The 21,623-nt window shown below is 37.8% G+C and overlaps 1 protein-coding gene across 1 annotated transcript; it reads left to right on the top strand.

Moving 5' to 3' along the window:
• The first annotated feature begins 233 nt into the window (after positions 1-233).
• LOC104616835 (V-type proton ATPase subunit d 2) lies at positions 234-11,923 on the top strand. The gene is made up of 6 exons (XM_010281978.1): positions 234-431; positions 3,101-3,180; positions 5,054-5,131; positions 8,999-9,175; positions 10,557-10,634; positions 11,187-11,923. The coding sequence occupies exons 1-6, from the start codon at positions 263-265 to the stop codon at positions 11,346-11,348; spliced, it is 744 nt and encodes a 247-aa protein (XP_010280280.1). The 5' UTR covers positions 234-262; the 3' UTR covers positions 11,349-11,923.
• Positions 11,924-21,623: the final 9,700 nt, after the last annotated feature.

Genomic DNA, 21,623 nt, shown 5'->3' with positions numbered 1-21,623 from the left:
CTCAAATTAATTTCAGATTAATGTGTTTCAAATTAATACTCTGTGTTACCTACCTGGTATTTAAAAACTTCTGTTTGTTTTTGAGAAATGAGACATTGGTACAGAGTGAGCATACAAACCTGCAAATACTGTGGTTGTTTCTGGCTTCAGTATTATTACTGATTTTTCAAAAATCTTGGGTTTGTATTTTTACAAAGGAAAATTCATTATAAAGCTAAGGTTAATTTCTTTTACTTTTTATTTCAAATACAGGTACAGCTACATGATTGACAACATAATTCTTTTAATAACTGGCACATTACATCAGCGGCCCATAGCCGAACTTGTTCCGAAGTGCCATCCACTGGGGAGTTTTGAGCAAATGGAAGCAGTCAGCATTGCCTCAAACCCCACTGAGCTGTTCAATGCAATTTTGGTTGACACACCATTAGGTAGGAACATTAAATTGTTTCTTATTTGCTTTTTGAAACTACTCATCCTGTATTCTTAAGAACATCTCAGATGGAATAGCATGTTTTCCACTGGATATGCTGTGTTTTGGTAACACAAAACATGAAGCACTTCTGAAGTGGTGTTCAGGACATTTTCTAGTAACATTTATTAACGGCTTCTGTATCAACCCTGGGTAGCAGACACAAGGAAAACACGCTACTCAAGAAGTGTAATAGATACCTTTTATACCCAAAGTAGCCAGTGATTTAGAGCATCTAGATTTTTATTTCCACACCTGCATCTATAATTAAAAATGTGAGATGAAATCTTGCCTATCCCTCACAAAGGATAGAGAGATGTTGTGGTAGAACCTAGATTCCCTCTTAGGATTTGAGCATGATTCAAACATAGAGAAAATCCCTGTTTTGAAGAACTAAGTCTCAAAGCAAAACAGAGCGAGGCTTGGGAACGTCACATTCTGAAATTGGGATGAAACTCTGCGTATTGTGCTACAGCAGCCAACGTGAACAAACAAAAACTAACCAGCTGTGGAACACTGCTGGGAAGGGTACTGAGAATAAGATGGAACTGGGTGGATTTGAACTCACATGAAACCACTGTGTGCCCTCATCTTGAGTAGTGTCAGTGGATTTAGGTTCTGCTTCTCAAGAAGGCATGGTGGGTTCACCCCAGACAGAAGCCAAACTCCCACCCAGCCACTCACTCAACCCCCAGCACCAGGCAGGGAGAAAACAGGGCAGGGGGGAAAAGGGAGCTTGTGGTTTGAGATCACCTACCAAGTACCGTTGCAGGCAAAACAGATTCAACTTGGGGAAAATTAACTTGATTTATTGTTGATTAATACAAAGATATTTAATTACTGACTCAGGTATTAGGAAACAAACAAACAAACAAACAGAAAGAAACAAACACTTACATTCTTGGCAAAAACACTTTTCCTCCCCACTTTCCCACTCCTCCGCTCCAGGCTCCTCTCCTCTGCCCTCGTTATCACTGCAGGTTACGCTCAGTCCCTTTGGAGAGGCGGTGAGTGGTGCAAGGAGCAGGATGAGTTTTCAGTCAGTATGTGGTGGTTTCTCTCTCCCGCTCCTTCCTCCTCACACTTATTCTGTGCTCCAGCACGGGCTCTCCACAGGCTGCCGTCCCTGTCAGCAGCATCTGCTCCAGCGCAAGTCCTCTGCAGGCAGCAGGGAGCACCTGCTCCACCACCATGGAGTGACTCCTCCTCCTCCTTCTCTGACCTTGGTGTTTCTCAAAATTTTTTCCCCCTCCTCCTCTCTACATCCTGACTTTTTGCCTTTTCTGAAATATATTTTCCCAGAGGCACCACCAGCTTGGCTGAGGGGCTCAGTGTGTCCTGTTGGTGGGTCTGTTGGAGCCAGCTGGAACCTGCTGTGTGGGGCATGGGGCCTCCCCTCACAGAGGCTGCCCTGCAGCCCCCCACTGCCAACACCCCGTACAGGGAAATCAGAAAAGGTACAGAGAAGGACATCTAAAATGAACAAGGGGCTTAGTGCCACCATGTGCAGACAGAACAGAAAGGCTGGACTGCAGTTTGGAAAGGACAAGGCTAAAGAAAGATACAGACAATGTTTACAAAGTCCTGAGGTGTGGCCATAGTGAGCTGCGAAGCGTTGATTATCAAATCTATTAGTAGACCAAATCCCAGCAGAAAACTAGTTTTAAAACAGGTAAAATACAAAATTTTGTTTTTACACAGCTGGTAGTAAATTTCTGGAATTTTTTTTGCTAAACAGGTTTGTAAAAGCAGAGAGTAGTATCACATTTTTAAACAGATGGGACAAATTCTCAGTCAACGAACCTACAAAGAGATACTAAAGGGAACTGTCAGGGCTACATCCTCCAATATTCATCCAAAACCTGGATGCTGGGGGAGTATGAAGGAGAAGACCACAAAACACAGGCAGGCTCACACGCTCTCTTTACCATCTTCCATTGCCACTGTCTGAGACAACGCTCTCTGCCAGGCAGCACTGGTCTGTCCCAAGGACATGGCTTAGGAACAGCGAGGGATTGGCAATACTTTTGTTGGTTATGAATACAGTATTTTTAAGCAGTCCACCTGCACAGATGAACTTCATCCTCTGCCTCCCTGTTTAAAAGCTTGCTCTTTAGCCAGTTCTGCAGAGGACCTGGAGGCACAGATGGTAAAGCTCAAAGCTTGTGCCCCTTAATAGTTGCAACCTGTTGCCTTTCCCTCACTACAGACTTATCCAAAGAGGAAGAGGGAAAATAGGAGAGAGGATTCTCGTTAAAAATTGCAAAATGCCTGCATGATTAAAAATTATTTTTCATGTTCCTCACTAGAAAATCTCCCTAATGCCCAAACTATATACTTCAGAGAAGATTAGGGCTTTCATTAGCATTTCTCATCTGATTCTCTCTGGAGATGTGGACTCTGGCTGCGGCACTGATTGATTCCCCACACAGCAGATTCTCATTAAAAAGGAGGGAATAGGAGGATAAGCGGAAAATCAAGAGGATTTCTCTTCCTCTCTGTTATATCTCATCACTCTTGTACAGAAACCTCAGATCCTTGCTCACGCAATGGTGAATGGCAATAGACAGGAGATGCATATTATTGGCATGTAGATTTATACTGCAATATAATAAACTCTGCTTTCAGCTGCTTTCTTTCAAGACTGCTTGTCTGAAAATGACCTGGATGAAATGAACATTGAAATAATGCGCAACAAACTGTACAAGGCAAGTTCTTGCAACTGAATGATAATACCTGGGGTTTTTCAAAGTGTCTCAGAAAAGGAGGTCAGTATCATTAGCCCTGTTTTATGGATGGGGAAACAGAAGCATGGTGAGATAAAGCAAGCTGTCTAAGGTCACCCTGCTGATGACAAGCCCAAGAATCATATCCAGCTCCTTTCATTTCTACTCCACTGTTTGGAGAGTTTTCAAATTTTAGGTCTGTGTCCAAATTCTAATTTAATACCTCATTAATGAAAATGCTTTAGATGTCAGGTTAATATCCAGATCCATTTGTTTATGAGTAACTCAGTGATCTACCAAATGCCACAGAACTGTTAGCTCTTAAGTGAGCCTAGACAGGCTTTTGGCTAACATTTATTGTTATTTATAAAAGGTAGATGTGATTTGAAAAGGACTAATTGCTTTGAGTCTAGTTAATGCATTTGGTTTTTTTTTTTTACTTTAGGGTTTTGTATAATTTTTTTCCTTTTTAGATTATCTTTAGCATTGCTACAGCACACTGCTGTAAGGCTATGCATCTAATATGTGCCTTGCATTTTCAAAGTACTTTACAAATATCAGCACACAGGTCAATACTCTTAGGATGGTCTCTTTAAAGGCTATACATATTTCATTCTGTTAATGGTTCCTGCTGGCACATTCTCTCCAAGTTCTTTGTTATCTTTCTTTCACAGGGGATGCCCCAGACTGCAGGAAGTATTCTTACAGTGATCTGATTGTACTGGGGGGAAAGAAGAAAAATTCTTCTGTTTGTCTTACAAATGACATTTATGAATTCCCAAGCCAGTATTTGATTCTTAAATATTCTGCTACTTCCTCTCATTCAAAACAACATCAGTTATGCCCAAGTATTTTAATTCTTTTACAGTACTACTAAACTAGACACTCTTTTTTCCATTCGATAACATACAGATTTGATTCTTATATCCTGTGTGGATAACGACACATTTACACTTGCTAAATCTATTTTTTTGTTTTTAATTCTCACTCTTCTAAGTATCGGGGGATCATTCTGCAAAAACTTCTAAATTATTAATATATCCTGTCTCCTGTGCTTCAGCTGTCAATGTGATCAATTATGTTTCAGCTCTACTATCAGATAGCACTATACAGAACTTAACACATAATCCCATGCAGCAGATCCCCCTTGAGATGTCTCCAGTTAAAATTCATTAAATTGCATAGTTAGTGACAGCTTCTTTTAACAAGATTGTGCAAAGTTGTAGCAAATGCATTTTGATAACATAAATGTTGCCTAAGACAGTATTTTGGAGGATAGGGAGGCAGAGGGAACAGCATCTCTGAGATATTTAGGGTCCTTCCTGCACATGTATTTTGAAATGGGTGCAAAGGCCAGAAACCTTAATAGACCAGAGGGCTCTGCAGGCCAGTATTACAGAAGCTTTGTCTGCTGTTCTGCCTTAATCCAGGGTTTAGGGTAGAGCAGTAGGGATTAGTTTGTGTATCCTCATAGTGCTGGCCCAACAGCCATGGCATATTCCCAAATCCCCTCCTCCACACTATAAATGCGGTTTCCTTCAGCCATCTGCTTATTATGCAGTGGAAGCTCAATGGAACTCAAGAAGTTCCTTCTTTAGAGAGCACAGAAAACATAATATTTGTCCTATAACAATTTTAAGAAATATTTGAACCCATACTGTAATGACAAGGCATTTGCATTTTAATATTTCAGCTTAAAATCCAGCAAAGTCTTTAAGCACATACTTGAATTTAAATTCATAGGTAGAATTGTCAAAGTTAATGGAAGTATTTAAAAATGAGGTCCATGACTATGTGCTGTGCTGGTGCAGGTCTTAAGTAGCATTTAAAATATCTCTCTTCTTCTTTCATGTAGTCTTATCTTGAGGCATTCTATAAGTTTTGTGAAAAACAAGGTGGTACTACAGCAGAAATCATGAGACCTATTCTCGAGGTAAGAAAAATTCAGTCTTTGGACATGAAAGTACTCCACAATGTTTTCATAATTAGGTTACTTTGTTTTTCCTGTTCTTTCTCTCTCGATTTACAAAGTTATTTGTCAAATGTTTGCTTCTTCTCTGAAAAATAACTGTTTTTCTAAGGTCTGATGAAGACTTTATTCTAGGATGACTTTTATCCCTTGACTAGAGAAGCAGATAGTCCATTACCAGGGGGCAGTCAGCCTCAGTTAATATTTTTCTATAACAGAGAGCAGAACAGAATAAATAGTTCACTAATCTCAAACTGTTGCCCCTTAACGTTTTTTCTATATTATGTGGAAAAACTTAAAAAGTGCATTATTCTTACACCTCCTAGCTCAAAATTAAATTTGGGATAGCTAAGGTCTTGGCATTACTGTATATTTTCTAATTAATAATCTTTAAGCTTCACGCCACTATTATGCTTGTTTACTCTCCCATTAAAATTAACGATTGAAGTTAAGAGTTGAATGACCTTTAGAACTAGTGTTATACATAAAAGTCCAACATTACATGTTTCATTTTGGTCTGAACTCAGAAAGTTTAATATTTATTTTTTCCATGACATGCAGAATTCCTAACATCCTCCTCCCCAAAGCATACGTGCAGCATAGTGAATGATATTTTTATATCTGTTATTGTAATAAAAGATGCAGAAATTCCTAAAATTGAGTTCTCAGCATTCAGCTCAGTTTTTTTCTTTTCACATAGTTTATCATAATTCTTTGCCGACTTTGAGAGCCAGATCACCCGTTTGCTTCGAGGAGTCTTTTTTTCTGGATAAGCATAACTTACACCCTGGAAACTGATGGAAGAAAATTCACTGAGCCCTGATGATGTCACACTAAAAGTTTGCATTATAGGAGAGAGAGAATAACCCTGGGAGCTCAATCCTGAAGGAAGAATGAGCCTAAATTACATTTTATGAACAATGTCCTAAAAGGGAATACACTTTCATATTTTATTTAGCCAGTTCCTAATGTTTCAGTTTACGTTCTAAAGAAAATATTCTTAATCAAGTTAATTTGAACAGAAATTGGGCATTTTGACTATTCTTTTCTGAAATATAAAAATTAAGAGATTGGTTGGCAGAGGTAAAGACATTTTCCACAGTTTATTCAGATTTTTCAGAAAGCCCAAGAGCTAGAAATTCATGCTGAGAGCAGATTACTTACCAACATTAGTTTAAGCACGTTGTAAAACTCTCTTTGCACCAGTTGTAACAGTTTGGTCTGTGATAAGCTGCTTTAAAATCCCTATCTAATGTCAATCAGCTAGGAGGATAAACTTTTTCTGTAGAAGATTTCCTTTTCTATAACATTTTAATAATCTGAAGACACACATAGGGCAGATTGCTAATGGCTGAATTCACAAAAAGCCCAAGTTATTCAAAAGAATACTTGCTATTTGTTCTGTAATCTTATATGTAAGACAACCAACCTGACCCTGTCAGAATGTGGCGTTGTGGTGACGAGGGCGCTGGTCTCTTCTCCCAAGTAACCAGCGATAGGACGAGAGGAAATGGCCTCAAGTTGTGCCAGGGGAGGTTTAGATTGGATATTGGGAAAAATTTCTTCACTGAGAGGGTGGTCAGGCATTGGAACAGGCTGCCCAGGGAGGTGGTGGAGTCGCCATCTCTGGAAGTGTTCAAAAAACGTGTGGATGTGGCGCTTCAGGACATGGTTTAGGGAACATGGTGGCGCTGGATTAATGGTTGGACTTGATGATCTTGAAGGTCCTTTCCAACCTAGTGATTCTGTGAATGAGACTGAGGTATTTAGCTCCCCAGCTCCTTGACCACCAGACACAGTGCCAACCTTCCACATTAAAAGTACTGACAATCTCTCTTCCACCACGGACAACAAACATTGCATGTTTAACCCAGAATCTGGCAAGAAACCGCAGGACTGCACTAGTGCTGTGCCTGTTTTTAGGGCTCCATGCTAATTCTCAAACAGCACACTCAAACAGTGATACTTCAGTTGTCCCTTATGGAAACGAAAGCACTTAGGAAATGGCCATCTTGTGACTCCACCTCTACCTGCAGCAATCAAATGGCCCAAGTCACCAAATAGCTGCCTCATGGCCTTACTCACCTCATGTGCCAAAAATTCAATGAACTGAGAGGTCTGTATGGATGGGACTGGTCCTGCAAATTTTCTCAAACTGGGAGACACAGAACGAGGCCCCAAACCTGCTAGCATTAGTTGCAATTGCATCTGAGCATGCTTTTTTCCCCTGATAAAATATTACAAATCGAACAGCTAGATGCTACATGGCTTTAAAAAAAACAAAGCATTTGTGCTTCCAAAACAGTTTCACTAGGGCTGATATGCCTGTTCATATTAATAAGGCAAGTTCATATTAATAAGGCCCTGTTATTCATTAGCTAGAAATCTTTCCAAGCACACTTACTTTCTTCTCATTATCTATCATTTATTCATTTTCCTTACTCTCAAGTTAGGGCCGGAGGGCAGCTGGGTCCCTGTACTGTGTGTTCCAGCACACAGGAGTAGGATCTACGAATATGTGCTTATCTGATGAAGTTGTAGAACGGTGTTGCAACTGGAGTCTTGTTACTCAACAGGAAAAGAATACCTTTCTGTTTAAAACAGTTCAAAAATTCACAGCATAAGAAGTTTTGCAAGCTGCCTAAAATGTGCACATACTGTACATGCTTCACTTGGAAGATTTTATTGCGTAATCCCCGCAATTAGCAAGGGCTCTGCTGTTCTACAACATGAAAGTAAGTAATACAGGAAAGAAATGGTAATGGTTTTAAATGAAAAGAGGGCAGATTTTGACTGGATATAAGGAAGACATTTTTCACAATGAGGGTGGTGAAACACTGGCCCAGGTTGCCCGGAGAGGTGGCCGCTGCCCCATCCCTGGAAACATTCAAGGTCAAGTTGGACGGGGCTCTGAGCAACCTGATCTAGTTGCTTATTGCAGGGAGGTTGCGCTAGATGACCTTTGGAGGTCCCTAACAACCTAAACTATTCTATGACTCTATGATTGTATGAAATAAAGCCATAGTCAATTTAGATCTCAAGACAGAATAATAGATTTAAATCAGACAGAATTGAGTAAGGTTATTTTTATTTAACATTACATTTTTTATTCATACTCTAAGAATGGCAAGTGAAATTTTGCCTTGTACAAAAGAACAATCTGGGATCTAGACATTAGAATGACTTTCAGTCTTCTGCTGAGCAAAAATACAGATACTGAGTGCATCTAAACCTGGCAGAAGAAATATAGCCCTTGATTCTATGCGTTAAAAATTAACTGTTATTTGAAACACTTACAAACTTTAACTTGGCAAGTAAACAGCCTCCTCCACCTTATTAAATTATTGTTTTAAATATGTGCATTCAGAAACTATTTTTTTTTTCCTGATTTCCACTCAATCTTTACTCTCAACAGCACTCTGGATTACCCCACAACAGTACTATTGGTTCTTGGTCCCATCCTGACATTATTATTATATATAAGAGTATTATTTCGTAACATCAAAAGGGTGTGTGAGGACATTTTTTGTTGTCAACATCTGTGTAACTAAGTAGGGAAATGAGGAAGTAGCAGAGCTGGTATTTTGAGTACAAAAATCACAGAATAAAAGCTGTGCTTGCAAAACACTGTTTGATTTTCAAGTTAAAATTTAACAAGTGTTTGCAAATAAGTATTTAAAATTTTTAAAATAAGGTATGTTTCTAGTACTCTGAAGTCCACTTTTTTTTTGTTTCCACAGTTTAGCTTACTGAAAAAAAAACCCAAACCCCTACCTTAATTTAGAATGAGATCTCTAATACATCGCTTTATTTTTTGTTTTGCATATTAAGTTTGAGGCAGACAGACGTGCCTTTATCATCACCATTAATTCATTTGGCACTGAGCTGAGTAAAGATGACCGAGAGAAGCTGTATCCAACCTGTGGAAAACTATATCCAGAAGGCTTACACCTGTTGGCCAATGCAGATGACTACGAGCAAGTGAAGTGTGTTGCAGATTACTATGCAGTATGTAATCTAATTTCTTAAAACAAAAAGCCAAAATACAAATACTTAATGTCTCTTGATGTCAGCAAAATTTTAAAGAGTATTCACATAAGTTAAAAGCATTTTTGTGAGAGAAAAAAGTCAGCAAAAGAACATCCCATAAAGAAGTATATGGAATCAAAGGCTTTTGATAGGAGGACATAAGATATATTATTACCTGGGGCTAAACCACGACATTACCTTAGTGCAATACAAAGCTCCTCTCACAGTGATGTTTAAATAAGACTAAATCACATTCTAGTAAACAAAACTTTTCCTACTTCATTAACCCTTTCCAAATTGAGTTTCACTTCACAGCTGCTGCCTCCGAGATTTTGAAGCAAAAGCATAAGTAATTTTAAAATGAGCTGACCAAACAATTCACGTCACAGATGAATGCAAATCTGATTTATTACTAGTGTACCATAAAAATGCCCTTCTGAAAATATTTCTCTAAATCACTGATTGAATCAAAGTAGTAGATCAAGTTGTTAATACTGAGGCGACTAGTGCTGTTATTAAAGATGAACCAGTATGCAGCACTTGCTCTATGAATTAACTGTCATACTCTGGCTGCCTATAATATTTAAGCTACCTCCAAGTAGGTACACAAAACAAAATTATGTCTGGTCTACTGCTTTTTCCACAGAAGACACAAAGCTGGACATGCACATAAGCAGAATGTTAGAAGCACGTGTCCCCATGTCAGTGTGGTACGGAGCAAGTCTATTCATGTGACGGTGGGATATTTAGATGAATTTGGGAATCACTGTACTAGACCTATACTGCACTGCCACCTCATAGGAGAAACAAAACAAATACACAGAGAAGGAAATTACACAGAAATGTAACACGTAAGAAATGAAGTAAAAAAATCTCTGGCAGAATATTCCAGGATGACATACCAGACTAATGGATTTAGATACAATATTAACGCAGATAATGCAAATCCCGCTGACTACTGGAAATAAGATGAGCAGCCATGTGAGGATCAGAGTTCAGGGTTTTGGCTCCATTTACAGCTCTGGCTCTGATGAATACTATTTGTACAAGAAGTTGAGTGCTCTCTGTCTAAAGGAGTGAAAGGTCATGTGTCATTCTACAATAAGTCTCTTTTAGTGCCTTCAGTAAATTACTTTAAGTTGTAGGAATGACGGTAAGAAATACAAGAACAAATGTGATTTTTCTTTCTTTTGCTGACTATATGCTTTTAACTTTTGATTTATGTAGAACTGTAATTTATACATGAGTTCTCCTATACAGAAAGATAACTTAATGTAGATTAATTAATAATGTAAGGTATCTGTGCTGCACAGAATGCAAAAGTACTTTATTTCCATTGTGTGGTTGTCTATGCTTTTAGGAATACAAGGCTGTGTTTGAAGGTGTAGGGAGTGGCACTGGCGAAAAGACACTGGAAGATGCATTTTTTGAACATGAGGTAAGAGCTTCTAACCTTAAAATATCAAAATGAAAGTTGCCCATCTGGAGTAACATTTAAAACGAGAATGAGTTACTAGGCTTTTGATTCTACTATACTGCATCATTCAGCTTCGTATTCAAGAACACAGTATTTCTACGCCTGTCAACATTTGGCTGAATGAAAATAGAATGATTTACCTTTTTAAATAAAATAAATCCCAGGGCATTCTTCTGAAGACTAGTTATAGAACTGCCAACCCTGATAGCCTTGTGAAAAGCCATCTCATGTGGATTCAAAAGCCATCTCAAACCGCTTAATGAATTTTCTTTTGAATAGTCTACTGAAGAAGATATTTCACCACTGTCCTTTACTTACATGTAATGTTGCTGTAGTCTATTACCAAAATTAACCCAGAGATGACATTTTAATTATATTTATACTCAAGAGACTCTAAATACAGTCATGGTTGCAAAGTTACGTAGAAATCTTGATCATAAAAGGCTACCATATAAAAATCACATTTGCCACGTTTAATATTTTATTGTAACGCTTGTCTCATCTTTTCCACAGGTAAAGCTGAACGTGCTTGCATTCAACAACCAGTTTCATTTTGGAGTATTTTATGCCTATGTAAAGTTAAAGGAACAAGAATGCAGGAATATTGTATGGATTGCTGAATGCATTTCTCAGAGACACAGAACCAAAATTAACAACTACATCCCGATTTTCTAAATCTGAGAGTTTATAATCCTACAATGCCTGAAAAGATGCATTATTTCATAGAAAAGAAGAAAAATCTTATTTCAAAATTAACTCTTATCAGATGTTTTAAATTGTGTTAATGATCCTCCTTATATACAGCAGTGTAAGAAAAAGTAATGTAATTAGAGATACAACTACTTTATAAGGAAATATTAATGGCTTATTCATAGTTTTTGTTGCTAGATTTGTTCCCCACTGTGCCCATTTTAATTTAATTGATCAATAAAAACTCCTTCCAAGGTCTTACATACGTATTCTTTCTCTCTTGTGAAAGCAAGCTTTCGATCAATGACATTTGAAAAGCTCTTTAATGACTTAATTTTGAATTAACAGTTTTCTCAAAGGGCCAGCTAAACTACTACCTCTATCTTACACTTACGGTCTTCTTCATGGCATACAAGATTGTATGAAGGACTTACTTAATACACAAAAAAGAGGGAAACTTTAGGGTTACTCTGAGATTCCCCTTAAGGAATCTCAAAAGAGAACTTCCTGAACCTTTCTAACTGTGAGACCTCTCCGCAGATAAATGTAAATAAGTAATTTCATTTTCATTAAAATATTTTCACTTACTCCTTTATGGGCACATGAGGAACACTGCAAGTGTCAAACAACGGGTGTCTGATCTACTCGACATCAATACAAATATCTCCTCCCAGCACACCAAAGATACTGTCTTCATGTATGCACTAGGGAAGATTATGAAACATGAATGAAAATACCAGCCAAGTCTGTATCAGTTTTACATCAGACACAAACAACACCAGCTCTAAGCTATTTGAAGACCTGGCTAAGATCAGTAACTAAAAATAGAGTGAACAGTTGAAGCCAGATTTTAGCAGGACAAGATTAATTCTGCTGAAGAAAAAGGAAGGATTTTGAAAGCCGTATCAACATTCTGCCTTCGTAGTCCATTCAAAATACTTGCCCTCTTATCTCTTGTCTTTGAAACAGGTCATTCCTTGATTTTCTACAGGACTCCTTAGTTTCAGGCTGCACAACAGCAAATCTCAATCTTCAGCTGACTATGCCTCCAGTAATACAATACTCTGCTGAGTAGACAGAAGAATAAAATATATCTGATGTCAACACCTCAGAGTTATGGAAAACATTCAGGCATCATGGTTTAAGAACTGAGATAGAAAATCTCTCTCTCTATAATATATAATTTGCACATGCATACATACATGAAAATATAAATCGTTACAATTTTTATAGCTAAAAACACAGTTCCTAAACTCTAAATGTTACCAAAGGGTTATAGCCCAGAACATCTCATACTGATTTAATAGAGCATTGAGAAGATTTTAAATGTTTTGCTTTATTGTGAATCACAGTGAACCTTACATTATTACTTCAAAAACTACTTTCAGAGAATTTCCTTTAGAAATAATTTAGTAGGAACTTAGAAAAACTGACTAAAAAGAAACGTGTGTAGGAAAATAACACAAATCTTATCTCTACATTGAGGCTTCTTTGTTTAGTAGATCTAGTATTTCAGAAGCAAAAAAAAGAAACTGAACTGTAAGATCTGTGGATTGCAATTTCATTTTGGCATGCATAGTTGCTTCCTTGCACTGCTTTTATCTTGCATGTCTTAATTTGTATTTCCCAGTCAAACTCCCCAGACCAACGCTTTCCAGTTTCACACCTGTATTGCAAACTATATCACAAACTATATCATAAACTGCAATGAAGAAAGTACTAGGGCTACATTCTCTCAAATTTGCATTTTTCTATATTTTTAGTAACTGCATTAAAAAAAAAAAAAACATTGTGAGCAGAATAACAAAGTCAACTTGTCCGGGACACAAAAACTGAATTCATACAATTCAGCACAGTGCATGACTACATTTTCTGTACTGATAAATCAAACCTCTCTACTTGAACAAACAAATCAGCTGGCTCTCTGCCAAGAATTTTCTGAAGTGATTTGAGGGGGAAAGAATCTGCTCTCCACCCTAAATCATTCCGTGCCAGGGAAGATATGCAGCTGCTATTGCTACAGTCTGTGGATATTGTTGGCTCAGGAATTGCAGCTTACACGATTGTGTTGTCAGCAGAACTGGTCTTTAGACTATGGAAAGGACAGCATCAGTGTTGATTGATGCTTTTTTCAAAACAACATTCTAGATATTTACTAAGGACAGGATGTACTAGGCATTGATTATATTCAATTTAAGAATAAGCAAGAGAAACAACAGACTAAGAAAGGAATTAAAACTCTAAAATTGTAAGTCCCCAAACACCTAGCTTTTTCTGTAAATAATATCATTTATATCACTCTTTTGTTAGTAAATTAGACTTCATGCTGGTGTATATATATGTATATACACAAATATATATTAAAAAAGTAATATATTATCTCTAAGAAGATCTTGTAGTGGAAGTCCACATCACAGAACCACTACTATAAGCATCATTAACTTGTTGATAATGTCAATTTGTAGGATAGGGGAACATGAGGCAATGAGCTGCTTTTCTTCTGCTTCCTTATATCTCTCAGGCAACAGGAACTTGTGTTCACACTCTTAAACGGCTAAGCTATCCAGACAAATTTGTTCAATGCCCCTTTGCCTGTGTCTTCAATGAAAGATGACGAGCAGGACCAGGAATGAGATTCTGGTGAGTTCTGAGAGCTGTGAATCGTTCCTTCCCATCATTTGCTGTAGTTCAGGCTTGAAGTGCTTGCCATCTGGTCACAAAAAGCTGAGCAGCACTGAATGGACTGAGCACCACAGATGGACCCGGCTGCAGTGTCTGAAGCACTTCGCATGCCCAGTCCCTCCGTCCTGCACACATGACAAATTGTGTCCATGTTAGGAATTGAAGATTTATAGGATGAATCATATCAGAGTGTGGTCCTAAGACGAGCTCTGGACTCACAGTCATTTGACAATAGTAGGCTCCCTTCTGGTTCTATCAATTCTAGCATGACTTCCAGGTAACACAAAAAATAATCCAACACCGTACTTGGCTTATTTTGCACATTTATGGACATTAAAGCTAATACAGTGAAACAATTTTCTTTCATACATGACAATACAATGCTTTCTGTTTTTCCTAAGCATGCTTAAATTTACAGAGTATATTTTACTGTTCAACAACTCTACTTAAGACCAAAACAGCAGATCCAAACTATGTGAATTGAGTGATAGCTGGCCATCATTTGGATTTGCATCAGAATTATAAAGCTGTTAGCACGAAAATTACCGTAATGGTTTAAACAAGAGATAAGACAAATCATAGAAACATAGAATGTTTCCAAGGATGAGGCATCTATCACTTCTCCAAGTGATCTGGTAAAAGTCCAGTGATCTGCTGGACAAGTGGATTGTTTTACAAAAGATAGTGGAGAAATGGTGTAATACAAATCACAGAAAACAAGGTGTGATAAATGGCAGTAACACCTACCAGGCAGTTAAAGCTGTTTACATGACACAAAAACTCATCACAAACACACAGAAAATCATTCAACATATTGGGATATCTACCAAATGACAAAGAGAAAATAAGAAACGGGATTCAAAAAATAGCAAGACAAACCTTTCAAATAACCCAGGTAAAAGTTTTCATATTGGTGACACACAGTGAGAAATGTTTGACTATTTAGAATCCATATTTACTGGGAGTTTCAATTTAAAAAAAGAAAATCCAACCCGCATAACTCAGCTGGCAGTGTTAATGCAAACATTCCAGATGTGGAACACAGTCACTGACAACCCCATCTTAGTGTGCAAGCCAGAAAAATTAATGCCCTATTTTCAATTAGTTTGGAGCTTTTCCAGGAGTAAAAACAAGAAAAACTAATTGTTCTGAAAGTATGCAACAGATAACTGCAATAAATATAAGTCACAAGCCTACCTGTGGCACCTACAGGTGCCATTTTCATAGCATAACTCATCTGTTAAAATGAAACTTTAAAGTTCTGAGTCTCTTGGAAGATATAGACCTGAAGCACTAACCTTAAAAATTATTAAAAAGTACAGTGTCGTAAGCAGAAGAATTTCTGTTTAATTTTTTTTTACTCTGTCTTTGCAATTATCGTCTGCCATCCAATGACATACCCAGGGGTGGCTCTCACCCTCAGGCATGGCGGAATCTGTTGTCACCGGCATTTTAAAAAGCTTGCTGAAATCTTTTTCTGCTGTCTTAATACTGACACGTAGCAGTGGCACAATGCAGTAAAGTTTAAGAGGAAAACATCAGACAAAACAGTATAGGTTATTTATTATCAAGAAAATACTAACAAGGTGAAACTAGCTGTCGTATTTTTCAAATGGAAGAAAACGGCCATTTCCACACAAGGGACCTCATAACTTTGCCACATGTGCCCCTGTTCACACTCAGCCCAAGCTGCTACATGTTCATCTCTGCCCGCTTTGGGACAGCCAGTGAAACCCTCACCGAGTTCTGTTGTGCAGGCGCAGGGATACAGGGAATGCAGCAATGCTTTTAAGCGTTACTTAACAAAAATATAATCTATGGAAGTTCAACTTGCTACTTATAACATGTAATAGCAAGTCGGACTGAGTTGGTAAAGGAGCAGGTAGAAGTCTCAAGGTCCTTGAGAAGATAATGGCCAAATCTTCTTGTTTTCCAATCCAGAAAAACTAAGTATTCTTATCTCATTAGGATTATATTGAAAATGTATATATGTTTTTCTTTTGTGATGTACTGTTCTCTTATATTTCTGTTTTCTTATGTGCACATATATCACACACACACACACGTGCGTCAACTACAAAATTTTCTACTGAGTCACACACTGGCTAGAAACTGAGAGTGCCAACAATGAGTAAATCAATCTACGACAAATTAAAAAATACTGCTTCGCAACACTTTTCTTCCAGTGAAAACGTAAAGAACAATTAAAACATTTGAAAGATTTGTAATAAAATCCATTAAAGACAAATAAAACAAAGGAAACTCTTTTTGCATTTTTAACATAACTGATTTAGATCATTCTCTTTCATATCATACAGCACAAGAGACAAACGAGAGCACTCAAAGACGTACAGGTCTGATCTAAGCACATAAAAATTCTTCTATAACAATACTTCAGTCAAGTTCAGGTGAGCCCTATACCAGTGTTGTTTACAATCTCTGAATGTATGAACAAAAAAAACCCACACAAGCTTGAGTATGGCAGAGTTTGGGGCCAAAAGTTGTCCCTTATTTGGACAAACCAAGAAACAAAGGCAAGGAGGCGATATATTCTCTACCCTTAGTAAGGAAATTTTAAAAACTCAAAAATCTGAAATTATTCTTTTAAGAAGCCTCCCCCCTCAATCAGAGCTTTGACAGAAACAGCTTAATTAAATATATATGTATATGTTTTAGCAATCATCATAACTGTTGCAAAACCATAGTGTTTTATCTATCATCTGTTACATGAAGAGGGAGTGCTAACACTGTTACAAATGTGCAGATGTCAAAGGAGTCAAAATAAAAGAGATTAAGTTTATATATAGAAAATATTATGACTTTCATAGATGTATGAAAACCACAAACAAATTCCAAATTACCCTAAACAATATGTTATAAAATCATTTTATGGCACAAAAAATTAACAAATGATTTATCAAAAGCATATAAATGCATACAGTAAAAGCTACTGTAGGTAACAGCCCACTAATCTGCTCTTACAGAAAAAAATGACAATGCTCCTACTGAATTCAGTGGGAGAGGGTTAGAACCTCCGGGGTGAGTAAGATGCTGTGTTCGTGTGAGCTGTATACACAAGGTTCACGAGAAAAACCTGAAGCTGTCCTTAGAGCTGCCCAGGTACAGTGTCCTGCAGCAGCCAGGATGCTGAGGAGAACTCTTGTGCTAGGTAGTTAACCAGCACGGTCACTGTGCCCAGCACAGGTCACAAAGCACTGAGCAGCTGACTGAAAAAGATAACATTTTCTTAGAACCCTTAGCTCTACTAGTGCTGCTGCCTGGGTGATGCTATCAGTCGCTTTGAGCACATTTCTCTACGACTCCTCTTTGGCAGGAGACAACAACTGAGAAGTTCTGCCAACACTGTTATCACTACTTCCCTCTCTGGTCTTCATGATCTACCATTAGATCACTTCTGAGTAGCTGCATTTCATTTCAGGTTCAGAGGTTTGACCATCTGACTAATTAAACAGACCTATTCAATTTAGCATACTGGGACCCAGCCACATCAACCCTCCTCATTTTGCTCAATATAAGCATGTAGAAACCAAACAGTGAAAGCCACAGAAAGCAGTGAAAGCCACTGCTATTAAAGCATGCTAGTAAAAGTGACTGCATAAAATCATGTAATGACTTCATGTAATGATAAACCTTATTTCTATTATCCTAATGCAAACACTCTACCATTTAAAGGTGTGAGATTTAATATTTTTCTCTTACAACCTCCACAAAGCCACTGCTATTAAAGCATGCTAGTAAAAGTGACTGCATAAAATCATGTAATGACTTCATGTAATGAAAACCTTATTTCTATTATCCTAATGCAAACAGTCTATCATTTAAAGGTGTGAGCTTTAATATTTTTCTCTTAAAAATAGCAGCAACAGTTTATAACCTCCACCATGAAACAGAGGCTATCAGTCTCAATGTAATCATATCGGTGTAGCTTTTTCCTCCTATGGGTTTTAGATCAGTCCTTGCTATTGAATCATGACAAGTAAGTTATAGTTTGTAGTTTATCTTAATCACTCAGGACTTTATAATTACCAAAGCACAAGCCAAGTTTTGCATTAAAAACAAACCCTTGCCAAAAGTATTAACTCACTGATCAAAATGCTGGCCTTTCCAATCAGACCTACTCGTTCTAATCACGTGTGCACTAAATGATAATTTATCTAAGTGTCTCTCAGCAAATCAAACGTTTCATTGCACATCTAGCCGTCCAGTCTTGTCCTTGAAGTGGGCAGCTCCACGTTTCTTGGAACTAACTCCCCCCAAAAATTGTTGCTAAAACATATTGCAACCATTAATTCAAGAACTCAGAGTACTGTGTACTATACAGCCCTGAACTGGATTTGAGACCTAGCAGGAAAACAGGATAGCGAACAGGAAATCAAGAAACAAGAAAGTTGTTTAAGTATTACTTAGGATGCAAGCTGCTGTATTCCATATCCACTGGAACAACTTTATAGATGGCATATGCATTTTTAGGAGTGGGATATTTAAACTCTAGGGTTATAAAACCAGTGCAAATACTAGAATCAAACACGAAGCCAACTGAAGGTGGGAAGAGTGCTTTACTAATGGGCATTATTGACTGGAATTACACTGAATAGTCCGTGTGCTGCTCTAATGATCTCAAGAATGAAAAAAAAAGAGTCTGCTATGTTCTTAAGGAACTGCATACAAGATTAATCTCAGAAGCCCCTTTATTGACAGCCAGGACTTCCAACTCCAAAAGAAAATTACTGCTATGGGAAGATCCATATTGTTCTTAAATATCACCCAATGAATGGTAGCAGACATGATTTGCCCCTACAGAAGAGTTAAACAGTACATATTACCAGGCAAACTAAACTCACTTGATGTTTCTATGGTTTATAGGCAGCAAGACAGGCAGTGAATTGTCATTTTGTGAGGAATAACAGACAATTAAATTTTTCAAATAAATGGCAGCTCAAAACAATAGAGACACCATCATTTTGAGGTGTGAAATATAAAGATATGATTTAATACCCCAGAGTATTTTTAAGCAAAACCCCTAATGCTGAAGAGTTTACTGCAGTTAGTTGTAACTATGGCTATACACACTGGGAAGAGTAGGAACAGGAGTTTGAAGCAGCAGCAAAAATGAAGGAGGTACAGGATCCACACATGTACAACCATAATCAGCATTATCTTAATCATGGTTAGGTTCACTTTTAGCCAGCTGCTGCTTTTGTTTAAATGTTGAGATTGATAATATGGGGAATGTACCTTCTGAGGAGAACGACAGAGGACAAAGTTGACTCAGCTCTCTGCCTTCTAACAGTTTTAATCTACTGCAACATTTTTTCTTCGACTTAGCCTTTGTGCTCTTAGGAATAAAAGTGATAATATAGTTCCATATGAGTAATGAGCCTCTGAAATGCTGCAGACAAAACATATTTACCAAGCAATACTCACTTGTATTCTAACGAAGTGATAGCAATTAAAACGTAGGAGCTTTCAAATATATTCTACTCTTTGATTTTACTTCCAAAATAGGTGAGGTAGGTAGGTATGTAGGTATGTTTTAATTTGTATTACAATGCCTATAGCTCTTAATCAAGATAACGAGTCCCTTCACCCACGGTCAGAGTACACAATCTAAGAGCGAAAAACTGAAAGGCTGCCAGGTACATGGCCACCTCACAGGGTGCCCTAACATGAAGATTTGTTTCTTCCCATGTACTGTCTGGACAGCTTAGGCAACTCAAAGTGGATCTTGTGCACTGAGCAGAGAGGCAGGGCACGGCTGTACTTCTCAGGAACATAAGTAGGCTATCCAACGCTGGAAAAGGAGTCTGCTCCTAGGTCTGCTCCTAGTCTCCTCCTGCCAACAACTGCATTAACTTATCAATTAAATCCCTCAGCAGGGAGATCTCGGGGTTGGTCTCTGCTGCCAGAACCACTCCTTTATCTATAGCCAACAGTGAAAGAGCTGAAATAGTTTTGGCTGGCTGCTGAACAACCCAGGCTCAATTAAATGTCCTAACCAGCATAATTTTAAGGCATGAACTTGCAAGTCTGAGACACTGGAAACCAGATGAAAGTGGGCCCTGAAAACAACAGATTTTAGGTCTCTCGATTTCTTGCAGATGAACAGAGTGACTCTGCATGACAGGAAATAACTTGGAGTTGCACCAGTTCCTGCTCCTAAGTAGTGAGTTTAAGCAAGACTTAGTCACTTACTTGTTCAGACTGAGACAATGCTGGGCAAAGGACAGGCAGAAAGAACCAACTGGAAAACCTGAAATCAAATGACAGGTGAATTTAGACATTTTGAGGAGTCAGACGCTGAACAAGGTTTGCTTGGAGCAATTTTAGAATCAAAAGCTCCAAGCATGCCAGAGTTTGTTTTTCAGTGCCAAAGTCCTAATTGGTTTAAGCCCTATAAACAACACAGAGTGGCAAAATATTAACACGTTAGTGCTCGCGGATCAAAGAACAGAGTGATTTCCCAAGGCCACTTTGGCAAGAGACAAGAACTGAGCACACATTTCTCAAGCCCAGCATTTCCATCAGAAGATTTTTTTTAAAAAGTTTTATTTCCCAAATAATCTTACCAAAAATACACAGCTCACCCCCCTAAGAGTAGGTCAAATTATCATCAAAGAATAACTGCCCTGAAAAGACTCTCTGTTTTCTCTTTCGTTGTGCTAAACAACCTAAACAAACTCAAGTCTTTCCTTGTAGATCACATTTTCTAGATGTCTGATAAAATCTGTTGGTTTGCTCTGGACTCTTTCCAGTTAGTACACATCTTCTGAAGTGCACCAATTAAGATTAGTTTTGGCACAGCACCAGGCACATTAATGAGAATGATGATTATTAAAAACTCTCTCAAAAGATTTCAGTTTGTGCACTTACGAAGTACAAAATATAAGTGGAAAGAAAAATAAATAAAACCTTTTGGAAATTTAAGTCTCCCAAAAGAGTTCTATCACTAACTCAAGGATGCTGATAAACAAAGTCAGATTATTACTCAGACAGTATTTGAAGTCACAGAAAGAGCAAGTAACTGACATACTCTAGCAGAGTCACACAGCATCCAGAATGGGGACAATGATCTAATTCCATTGAAAGAAAAACAGTTAGGCAGTCTGTTCTCTATGAAATCAGAAATTCAGAAATATACAGACCAATACCAAAACCCGTTACTGAAAAAGCACAATGACATAATCTAACGGTCCTCTGATACCAGTTCTGAACTGTCAAACTTTATAGAAATTTGCCTTGAAGCAAGTATTGTATTTATCTCAAGTAATGTATCTGAATTTGAGGTCAAAAAAGCTGTTTTTTAGGAGGTGTCTATCTGCTAACATATACAAAGTTAATACTAGCTGCAATAGGATGAATTTTACGAGATAAGCAGTAATGCAAACCAAACCGTATTTTGTCCAAATGTGTTTGCGTGCAGCTTCTCCTTGGCTAAGAAAAATGATGCTCACACTCAGCTCAATGGCTTCTCTACCTGTAACACAGTAATTTATGAATCCTAACATAAATAATACCAACATTTCAGAAAATAATCTATCAGTTCCCTGTTACAAATGG

The sequence above is a fragment of the Phaethon lepturus genome, unplaced genomic scaffold (genome assembly GCF_000687285.1).
Source record: "Phaethon lepturus isolate BGI_N335 unplaced genomic scaffold, ASM68728v1 scaffold22012, whole genome shotgun sequence".
Classification (NCBI taxonomy): Eukaryota; Metazoa; Chordata; class Aves; order Phaethontiformes; family Phaethontidae; genus Phaethon; species Phaethon lepturus.
This window is presented reverse-complemented; position numbering and strand designations above follow the sequence as displayed.

What these genes read in the sequence shown, in the direction of transcription:
- LOC104616835 (XM_010281978.1), top strand. Translation starts at nt 263, where the DNA reads ATGATTGACAACATAATTCTTTTAATAACTGGCACATTACATCAGCGG. An exon ending in TTTGGTTGACACACCATTAG is followed by an intron (nt 432 to 3,100) that starts GTAGGAACATTA and finishes CTCTGCTTTCAG; the next exon opens with CTGCTTTCTTTCAAGACTGC. An exon ending in ATGCATTTTTTGAACATGAG is followed by an intron (nt 10,635 to 11,186) that starts GTAAGAGCTTCT and finishes TCTTTTCCACAG; the next exon opens with GTAAAGCTGAACGTGCTTGC.